At 38.6% G+C, this 11,411-nt stretch overlaps 1 protein-coding gene across 1 annotated transcript in view; it reads left to right on the top strand.

Moving 5' to 3' along the window:
- Positions 1-1,306: 1,306 nt before the first annotated feature.
- Positions 1,307-11,411, top strand: part of grb2b (growth factor receptor-bound protein 2b) — a 37,395-nt gene continuing 27,290 nt past the window's right edge. The window contains exons 1-2 of the mRNA XM_037688901.1: positions 1,307-1,511; positions 4,314-4,544. Coding sequence (XP_037544829.1) covers positions 4,467-4,544 — 78 coding nt within the window. The 5' untranslated portion in view covers positions 1,307-1,511; positions 4,314-4,466. The remainder of the gene's footprint in view (positions 1,512-4,313; positions 4,545-11,411) is intronic.

Raw genomic sequence — 11,411 nt, 5'->3', positions numbered from 1 at the left:
GTACTTGAACTCATATAGTCATCAGCAAGAGCAGACATTACTAATGAGGTAGGCAAGGAAAGCTGGACTTTGCAGAGGAGAGAACTTCAGTCAGATACATATATTAATATATTTACATTAAAAATACAAAGAAGTTAAAAGTCCTTGCAGTATTGTATGAATGCATATCACCTGCTGCCTTTCATGCAAGGGTTTTAGACTAAAATAATCTTATGAGGAAAAGTGACAGAGTTGAAGTCTCTTCCGCCAAACTCTGAGGTGCTGTCTCATGCGACATCACAAGATGCTGCACTCAGATTGTGTGCTTTGAATGACTCTCAGCTACTACCACTAATTTTAGATCAATATCTGAAACAATAACTGAGTTAAAGTCATTTGTGTGTTTTCTAAGTTGAGTTGGCTGTGGCAGCCATTTTGATTTGGATTAACTCCAACAGTTAATCACTTTTACATGTATATCCAATTATACGTCCATTAACGTTTCACTAAACTCTGCCCAGTAGTTTGTTAGATATTTTGCTAACAGACAGGCAGGATTGACTCCAAATTGTTGATGGCAAAAAATGATAGAAGAATCTTGTACAGACTGGTAGCACTTGGTGTATTTGTTGGAGATCTCTCTCAGCTACTACTATAACACATTTTACTGCAATGTCTGTTAAACTGACTGAACTACAGCCAGTTTAGTATTTTTTAAGGTCAGGTTGCTGTGGCAGCCGCTTTCATTGGGATTAACTTCAAAAGTTAATAAATTATAGATGCACACCCAATGATTACTTTCTGAGGTCTTCATTTAAATCCGTTCAGTGGTTCATGAGGTATTTTGCTGACAGTCTGTCTGACTTAACTATTAATGGCAAAATGACGCGTCGTTGCCATGACAGCAACTATCCACTAGGGGGCAGCATCGTACAGGTAGTACATCTTTTCACCCAAAGGCCCGAATTAAAAGCAGATGTGCAAAATCAGTGTAAAACTGTCAAAACAGTGAAAGTGGGATACAGTGCACTTTTTATTTTTGCTTGTTGTCTAACACAAGAACACGTTAAAGCCTAAGGAGATTTTTCTTTTATGTTTACATCGTTTTGTTTATTTTATCTGGCGCCTAAGAATGGTACCCCAACTTCATATAGCTTTTATATTTGATCAAATCCTAGGACCCGGTCTCGCCAACTAGCTTCAAGTAATATTAATTATTTGTTCTCAGTGATTGCCCATCCATGTTGGTTACTGCTCCTATTCTGGGTGACATAAACAGACTGGGTTGGTTTGACACGAAGGGAGGAGCTCCGCTCACAACAGCAGAAGACCTGGCAACTCCGCGAGGAAGGAAGCGGAAATCAGCCCTGTGCTAGCAGCTAGCTCCAGGCTCCTCGGACTGGGTGTAAAAAGCGACGCTACTCGAACTGTCGGTTTGGTCGCCTCTCAGGAGAGGAACCCGGGGAGAGCACAGTTTCACGACTGCGTCTTGTTTCTCACCGTGGAACCTTCTGGACGGAATCTCTCAAGCGGTAAGATATCCTCGCGTTTTTCCGTTCAGCGTCGCGCGCGTTCAAGTCATTTCTCTTCAAGTTCAGAAGCGATAGCTGCCTCTAAGCTAGCAACAACAGCTCGCGCTGTGAAAAAAGGTGTTTTCTTCCTTTCCCCACAACGTGAAGCGCTTCAGGAGGGCTTGAACGCATACTACTAAGCGTTCGTTTTCTTTTTAATCGGGCTACTAGCGCTGTGTGAACGCTGTGAGGGGTTTGGCCGCTGGTATATTAAAAAAACAGAGTTTAGTTTAATAATCATACTGCAGCGCAGTTATTGTTGACCGACCGTTAGCCGGTGTGCTAACACCGATGTTGTAGAACGGTGGGCGCAGTCTATTTGCTGGAACCGAGTCGCTCCTCTTTTTTTTAAAAGCCTGACTTGGGGACCGGTTTTACATGGGTTCTGGTGACAACAAAGAGACGGGTAAGATTGTACATTGGATATTTGTGCCGAGTTAGGGAGGAAACTGCAAAAGTGATTCAATTAGTGAGGGCACTTGCAGTTCATTTCCCCCTAGCAGCTTCCATTTTTTATTCATGTTTTGATCGCTGATAAAGTGTTATAACAAGAGTTGAGACTTGCTACATCAAACATAGTCATTGTGTTGCTGTAATGAATACTCCTTCATAGTTCCAGTTGCGTATATGTGGGTATATTTGTAACTAAACTGGATGGATGTGTCATGATGTGGCAGGCTGTCTGCTTTTAATGACCTTTTTAGGTCCGGAGCTGTATTACTGTGAGCTCATCAGAGCTGCACCATCGCCTATTAGACAATTGGATAAGGTACCTTTTAATCAGTTTAACCCAGCAGCTAGCTCCAGGTTTAGCCACCATCACTGTCAGCTCAGCTGGAGTATAGACTGACCTGTTATCTTCAGCTGTTGTTGTTCAGAGAAGTCTGTAGGAATGATTGTGGTGTGACCCTTGGACCAATATTATCTGAAGGTCCAAGGTATGTTTGATATTACAAAAAATCGTTGAAACTGCTCTCTTTTGTTTAAGTGTTTAATGTGACATCATCTTGTTATTACTATAATACAAGCTCCCACAGCTGCTCTGAAAAATGAACCCTGAAGCACACTGATTTAAAACGAATCAAAAGTTTTACTTATTATAAACGCCATAAAAAAAGTAAAATAAACAATACAAACTGTCTGAAAGTTCAGTAGTACTACATAAACGGTTTATAAACTGGTTGTTCATGAAGTCATGGATGCAGCGCAGGAGCTATGTACATATTGAAAAGACCTTGGCTCTGTTTGAGAAGATATGCTCAGAGGAAGTGGCAGAAATATGCAAGTGATTCAGTCGATAAGGCAAGATCGCAATATTTCACGCGTTCAGTTCCCATTGACGTGACTTTCAGTCGAGACCAGCTGCTCTCAGAAGTGCATTGGCGTGATGGAACAGTTCAAAATCATGGCTCGCCACCTTTAATGTCATCTTATTCTTAGAAATATTAGATTTGTAGCTATTTGGGCAAACCTTAAAAACAACGTTCTGAATGATATCGTGCTCGCTCAGATTATGTGTGTGTTGGGGATAACTCGGCTACTATCACACCAAGTTTTAGCTCATTATATATAAAAATGAATGAGCTGTAGATATTTTTGTTTGTTCAGGTCAGTTGGCTGTGGTAGACGACGACATCTTGAAATATGTCGGATCCAGAAGTTCATTCATTTTAGATTTACCTCTAAATAAATTTCAATAAAATACACCCACTTCTATCAGATACACACACACAGACTTTACTATTCCATTGAACACCATAACATAAATGAAATGGTGATTGTTCTTAAATATTTCCCAGCAAATGTTAGCAAGTTGTTTTATGCAACTCACTAACTTTTATGTTTTAAAACATTTTAAATGTGTTATTCTTTAGTGACAAAGCTCTACAAGAAAGCTCATCTTTACAAAGTTTGGATTTAACGTTTCGTTTTTTATGTGAAACACTCCCATAGTTTTTCGTCTTTGGCCCTTCTTACACAATACTATTTTGAAGTGAAACTTCAACATTTCTTTTGTGTTTCGGCTGTTCTTCTATTCAACAACAGCAGCCTTTTTTTTAATGCAAAATTTTTGATCCAGGTTTTGTCTTTTGTAAACTCCTGGCGTCGTTTCAAGGGAAACCACAACTATAGAGTAATCACATGCGCACTGACGGCTGCAGTCAATAGTTTTTCTGAATTTATGCATGTAAATCAACAACTGTAACAATGGGGGATAAGCAGAGTGCTGTTTGTTCTGCTCACTATATTCCCTTTATCAAAGCCTATAATGCAGAACATATATGTGCTACATTTCCTCGATCAGCAGAGACACATTTCACTCAGTCTACAAACAGTGTTGGTAAAAAAAAAAAGTCTACTCACCATTTTGGAAATACATTTTCATGCTGGATTTGCGTTTGAAATATCAGCACGCATATAAAAATAAGAGCGCCAGCTACTGACCTGGCTGACAACTACAGCAGGTCTTTGCGGTCTCGTCTAAGCAACGATTGCGATCACAGCGTTACCGTATGAACGTGTCACTTTTCCACAAATAATGTATAAAAAATCTTTTACGTTTTTCAAAGCCGTTCGGGATCTTAGTATTGGCCACAGTCTTGGTAGATCAAAGTCAAAGTTGGAGATTAGTCTTTTACTAGTTAAATATAAAAGCAGATCTTTTTGTGTTGGAACAAACATTTCCTTGTTAAAGTTTTTAAACTGTCTGTCTTTATTTACATGCTGTACCAAACTGAGTATCACACGATTCCTGTTCTCCAGGTGCTGAACTCTGACCTGTATGTGAGGTCCAAGTCCTTAAAAGAACAGGAGGAGAGACTTGGAGAAAAGCATTTGACCACAGAAGCCTACGTTACACAGTTCCATCATAGAAACTCGACTAGCCAAGTCGATTTCCAACACCACGCAGCGACCATGGAGGCCATCGCCAAATACGACTTTAAAGCTACAGCTGATGATGAGCTTAGTTTCAAACGTGGAGAAGTCCTGAAGGTAAGTCATCGCTGTTTCATCCGTCGATCTTTAGACTTATGTGTTTCACATGTTGGAGGTTATTGTTGACACGTCTTTACATGAAATGAGCTGGAAATGGTGAGAATATTTAAAATAATTCATTGAAGCCATAATTGGTGAAAGAATGTTTGCTCTCGCAGGATGACATAAAACCCACTGCCGTTTTAATGGCAGAGTTCCACTTGAACTGGAAAAGTAGATTTCAGTCCCAGATGCTGTCCATGTTGAGTGCCCAAAGCATCAACATTTTAAATTTACACAATAAAAGCAGAGAGTACCTGTGCTGCGCAGCATATCAGGTCCAGTGAAAGCGGTGATATGTTTTGCATCATGAACTATATAAAGAGCCGCGCTCGATACCCTGGACTGCTGAGATTGTCAGGTGTAGTTTGTTGTAAAGATTTTTGCTTTCACGTTGCCTGTCATCCTCCAACTTTGATGGCAAAGTTCTGTTTGAAATCCTTTGGATTCAAATGTAATCTCTCCTGTCTCTGTTTAGTATCAGCGTGTGGGTGCAAAAACAGATTAAATAATTTTTTTAGCTAAAACATCCCTTTTACCATTTGCAGCCTTAAGGACTTTAGTTTCTGTCATTGGGTTTTAAGCTTAGTCAGTATTTTTTTTTCTAGTTGTACTTATAGTATTCTGGGAAGATGTTCTCAAATGCAGTAGTACCCTTAAGCTGCTGACTGATTATTGAGGAAATAGCCTTTTACAAAAGGACCACTTTGCATTGTGCATGCTAGTAAGTTGTTCTGCTTTTAATCTTGCTTTTACATACAATATTTGCTTTGCATTGTTACATCAGTATACATTTTACAAAGCCTAAAATATTTGTATTTAATTGTAACTGTTGTGGAAGAGTTTACTGCTCTGTGAGAGGATGGCCACTGCTTTACCCCATGAAAAGATTTCTGCAAACGGTCTTGAAAAGACTTCTTATCACAGTGGGGGACCTGGAGGCAGAGAGAAAGTCAGCTTAGGGAAGGCTGAGCCAAATTCTGAGCTAAATACGACTCCTGCCACATTTGCATGTGAGAAAAGAAGGCACTTTGCTTTTCCACTAATTTTACCAAACAGCTGTTTTCTTGGAAAATGGCATGATCATGCTCTTCCTTTTGGCAACTTCATAAGAAATGGCACATTTTACACTTTTGACAACTTGTCTGCTCGTTACTGAGTCATTTATATACATTTAGTATTAATTTTGTAACATTTAAGTGAAAAGATTCTGTAAAAGCACAATTTTGAGCAACAATTTTTTAATGTATTGCAGGTAAAGTCAGTGCAAAAATTATATAGTGCTCTAGTCTCTCCACTGCTCACTTCAACTCAGGGTTTTCGTCAATCTTGTGTGGTGCCTGAATATGTGCAAAGTTGTCATAATGCAGCTTCCGAAACCTCTGTGACAGCTTTTTGTTCAAGGCAGACACAACAGAGCAGTGGGCAAGTGAGTAAACTGAAGTCACAAAACGCCTTCTTCGGTCACAATTTCCAAAAAGGCTGTGGCCGAGTCAACGCCACTTTCCCTTCGATGGTCAGAGCTTGTAAATGGAGTCCATTTGTTCTAACTCCCTGTGAATTCTGTTGTCAGCCAACAAGCACAGAAATGTCTGCACCTCCTGTTGGTTTACGTATTCATTCATTCATTCAACCTTTATTTAGACAGGTTAATCCCATTGAGCCTCGAGGACTCATTCACAAGAGAGACCTCCATCCATCCATCCATTTTCTTTACCCGCTTATTCCATTTTGGGTCACGGGGGTCGCTGGTGCCCATGTCCAGCAATCACTGTGCGAGGGGCGGGGAAGAGAGACCTGATTTCAACAAAGAACTATGACAACAATGGACAACAATAGACAATTATAAAAAGGCATACAGATTATTTTTTTTTACAAATAAAAATAAGATGGCAAAAAAAAGTAGCAAAAACAGGTAGATTGTATATGTTATATATGTTGCCAAATTAATGGATGTACAGTAGTCCCTCGCTATTTCTCGGTTCGTTTTTCGCGGACTCGCTCTATCATGGTTTTTCAAAGTAAGATTGGACATGAGACACAATTGGCTCATTGATGGATGAGCCACACGATGGGCATGGCATTTTTATTTAAAATAAATTATTTTAAATTACTTGGCTCCTGCAGCACCTCTGTGTAGCCTACACTGCAGGTTAAACTTCCTGCTGCAGCTGATCAGCTGTTCTCCGTGCAGAGCAGAGAAGTGGGCGTGGCCAAGAGCACTTGCAGGTGGCTGAGAGCAGTGAGACAGAGAGAGAGGGAAATCATGACATGCTGTGCTCTTTTAGAGCATTTAGGGTTTATAAACATTGTTTAGAATATTGCAAGAGTGTGTGAAGGGTTTTTAAAATGGTGGGTTTGAGTCTTGTGAAGGAGTTTTTTTCATGATGGATGTTTCTGGCTAATCAATGACCTGCAGTCTGTTGAGGTCATATCTTCGATTTTTTTTTTTTATTGTACTCTAATAATCCCCAATGGGGAAATTAATTCTCTGCATTTTTCCCATTGCGCATTAAGTGCACATGCGAAGCAGTGGGCTACCATCCAAAGTGCCCGGGTAGTATCTGGGGGCGTTAAAGGCATTGCTCATGGGCCCAGAGTGGAGCAAAATGAGGGTGGAGGCAGGTCTTTAGCTCACTTGGAACTTGTAGAACCCAAGCAACAAGCTGTAAGCGGGTGGAGTCACCTAATTCAAAACGACTGAAGCCACGCCGAGTCAATTCCACGGAAAAGTGCCATTGTTTTTATTTAGTAACCCTCTTAATTATTTCTTCAGTAATTGTGCATTAGAAGTAAGGCAGAATGTTTTGTTTGGCTTAAGAGAAACTGATGGGAACATCCTCCTCCTGTCATTCACTAAAACCAACCAGCACCTGGGTGAACTGCGCTACATGTTTTTTAGGACCTTGTTTGCATGACACATTTTTTTGAGTGAGGCCATTCATTTACACAACAGCCTTCATTCTTTCTGAAACCAAAAGTTTCTGAATCCGAGTCTCAGTGAAGTATTTCAGGGGAACACCAGGCAAAGGTGTGAAATGCTAGGTGTATAATCACACGTGCACTACAGGTGGCTGCAGGTATAAGTTTTTCTGCACCAACAACTAGGGATGCACCGATCCACTTTTATTTTTTTTCGATCCCGATACCTAGATCTGAGTATCGGCCGATACCGATCCAGTTCCGATATCATGATCATCATTGATTTTATATGAGGCTGTAATAATCTCCTCTCAAGTACAATTTGTACAAATATATATGCATGTATGTCCAAAAAGGCAACTTGAGGTAAGTTTTATTAATGTTGGATAAGTTTCAAAGTTATAATTAAATTCTGCTAACACAAAACATGTTTCTTTTTATTCCTAGCTTTAAAGTGGAGATTAATATGATTAATTTAAGTGATTGTTTAAAGTTGTTTTATATTTTATAAGGGGCAGATGTAGTAATTTTTTCTTCTTTCTGCACTCTTCATGTATTTTTTAATGATTTTTTTTATTTTATTTTGTTTCATTTAAATGAATGAATAAATGAATTAAATTAAATGTTAAATGGCTTCAAACATCTGCTAAGTTCATGGCATAAACCAACAGACATGTTCCTGTTTTTAGTATTTTACATCACTTTATAATGTAGCTGTTTATGTTTTTAATATATATACTTTTCAAATCATGTGTTTTTTATGATTGTCTACTGTTGTACTGATAAATATCTCCTGGAGGGTAAACTATATCTTGGCTCCAAGTATCAAGCTGAGAAATCCTTTGTTTTCTACAACTGATGGTGGTTGGTCATTAATTATGATGAAGTTTAGCAACTTCTCTGTAAACATTTGAGCTCCGTGGTTTCAGCGACGTCTTCTTGTTCAATCTGAAGCAGGCAGTCTGATTTGGGGCAGCTGTGCTCAGTCTGTCCCTCCTCAGAGACGGGCAGACTGAACGGGGCAGATTGGACGCGGCTGCCCGGTGTCGAGTCGCCTCTTTCGGTTTGACCAAAGAGCAGCACCCCGCTGAAGCCACGGAGCTCGAATGTCCATCGTAAAACTAACTTTACCGTGGTTGAATGTGGCGCTATGGCTCTGCAGACATTGCACAATGCTGTCTTATGGTGTTTTTAGTGTAAAATACTTCCACACAGCAGACATGTTTTAGATGAAAAGTTTGTTAGCTGTTAGCCACAGTGCTGCTAACTCAGCCCTCACGTTGTAGCTGGCTGCAAACTATGAACTGGATTTCCTGAATGTGAGGCGGGTCTTATTACTCTGGGTTCATGAGACACTCCGCCATCCAGGAAATCCATTCCATAGTTTGAAGCCAACATGCATCATGGATCGGAAATATCGGCAGGAGGATTGGAAAATCCGATACGTAAATTATGCTGGTATCAGAGGCTTATACCGATACTGGATCGGATCTGCCCCATCCCTACCAACAACAGTTACATTAAATAGCAGAGAGCAGAGTGTTTTTTTGTGCTACTCGCCCTTTTTCAGCATATTTGTCCAACAGCAGCAAAATCCTAGGTCCAATGGGACGTTTCTGTATTCAACAGTTTGTATTCTGATCATGCAGAGACTGTGCATTGCATGCTGCTGAGCATGGAAACTACAATGTTTCCATGTAAACCTGCACTTTTTTTGTTTGTTCCTCCCAATAAACAATGAGAATAGAAACAGGGCCTCGCACAGTATTACGTTTATGAGGCATTAGGTATTCAGGAAGGTTTTCTGTGATCAGGGATTATGAGCCCTTTTTAAAGACACTATTTTGATGTAGCATTGCAGCTCATTTAAATCTTAAAGGACACAGAGCTGCAAGCCAGTATTCTTCTGTTTAGAGTATTTTTTTAAAGAAACTGTATTGTATAAACTCCTCTTTTGTGTGCAAATTAGTCAGTAATTCAGAACTTGAATATATACTGAGCAAAAACATAAATGCAACACTTGCATTTGCTCCCATTTTCCATGAGCTGAACTCAAAAACCTTTCAAACATTCAAAAACAAGTGTTGCATTTATATTTTTGTTCAGTATATTAAGACACTTGCATGTTGATAACAGTAAAATCTTTTTTTAAAACCCTAAAAAAATCTAATTGTAGTCTTACATCTTAATGTTGCACTTGAACCCAGTGAACTCAGAAGTGTACCTCTAAATTATATGATCAGGTTACCAAATCCATCTCTGTGAACCTTCATGCAATTTCAGCAAAAATTCCTTTTAGCTCGTTCTTCATAAAAATAAGACCACATTTCTGTGGTGATGCATTTATTTATTTATTTAGTTTTTCATTTACAGTTTGCATTTGGCTTTTAAAACTTGGTGGATAGGTTGGTTAGATAATATTTCTAACATGAATAGTTCAAACCCTTACTAACAACTTAATGAATGATAAAGGAACATATTCTTAAAAAAATAATCTTTTATAACCAAGCAGGTCAGCATTAATTTGAAATGTTTCCATTCATGTTCTTGTTTTGCCTGATTCTAAGCAGTGTGTTAATATACAGACACTTTGAGTAGCTAACTACATATAAAACAATTTTCTTTGGTTGACTGTGGGCCCCTCTTATCTATCACCAATATTATTTGCTGATGATAAACAGCTTTACTTCCTGGATAAAAGGGCGTCCCTCTTATATCAAAACAACCTCATGTCAAGGCTTTGCATGTTTGTAGCATCTTTATTCTCACTTTTTTCAGTTTTAGTCAGATAGTGGTTGAGTTGCTAAACTAAGCACTTATCTTGATGGAGTATTTTTTTTTCTCTCTTTCACTTGAAGCCTCTAGTGCTGCTTTTCCATTTATTCAGTTGATCGCGTTGTTGTAACTTTTTTTGTTTCGAAGCACGATGAATGTTTGCAGAATTGTAGCCTATCCAGGGAAACGTGACCATTTACAAACAGCTGATATATTCAAGCTTCTTGTCATTCGCATCGCATGTTCTACATGAGGTGGAACGAAATTGTGTACCCAAGGTCCTACTTACATCCAAAAATAGCACAAATATAAAAAGAAACCGCATACAAGGATCTAAGATATACGCTAAAAACTAATAATGTAAAATAATATGGTATATTAAAACAATGGTCCCCAACCACCGTAGAATCCAATTGTTTTTACCTGCAAAGCTGCAGCAGTTTTGCATTATTCATTCAACCTTTATTTAGACAAATAAATCCCATTGAGCCTTGAGGACTCATTTACAAGAGAGACCTGATTTCAACAAAGAATGATGACAACAATGGACAACAGCGACAACAATAGACCGTTATAAAAAGACATATATATATATATATATATATATATATATTCTATATATATATATATATATATTCTATATATTCATATATTCATATATATATATATATGATGAATATATATATATATATATTCATATATATATGATGAATATATATTCATATATGTGATGAATATATAAGATGAATGATGATTATGAATGCTTTGCAGCCATAGAGATTTCAATGAGTTTACATCTTTTGTTTCATGTTAATCTATTGTAATAAACCTTTGGAAAATACACCAGAATGTAAGAAATTGCATGTACTTTATTAAAAATGCCCTGGGAGCAACCCCAGCACACCCCACCCCGAGTCCATGAAAATATAGTCTGACATTAAACCGGTCCGTGGCGCAAAAAAGGTTGGGGACCACTGTATTAAACGTATATTAAACAGCAGCCCGAACATGAGTCTGTAGTGAGCAGATGGGTATACTGTAGTCCCTCGTTTATCACGGGGATCCATAGTACCCTGAAGACCCGCAATAAATGAAAAAACGCAAAGTAGGAATATTAGTACAAGTAGC

The sequence above is a fragment of the Nematolebias whitei genome, chromosome 15, assembly GCF_014905685.2.
Source record: "Nematolebias whitei isolate Nwh7 chromosome 15, NemWhi1, whole genome shotgun sequence".
Lineage (NCBI taxonomy): Eukaryota > Metazoa > Chordata > Actinopteri > Cyprinodontiformes > Rivulidae > Nematolebias > Nematolebias whitei.
The sequence above is the reverse complement of the archived record's forward strand: the minus strand, read 5'-3'. Positions and strand labels throughout refer to the sequence as shown.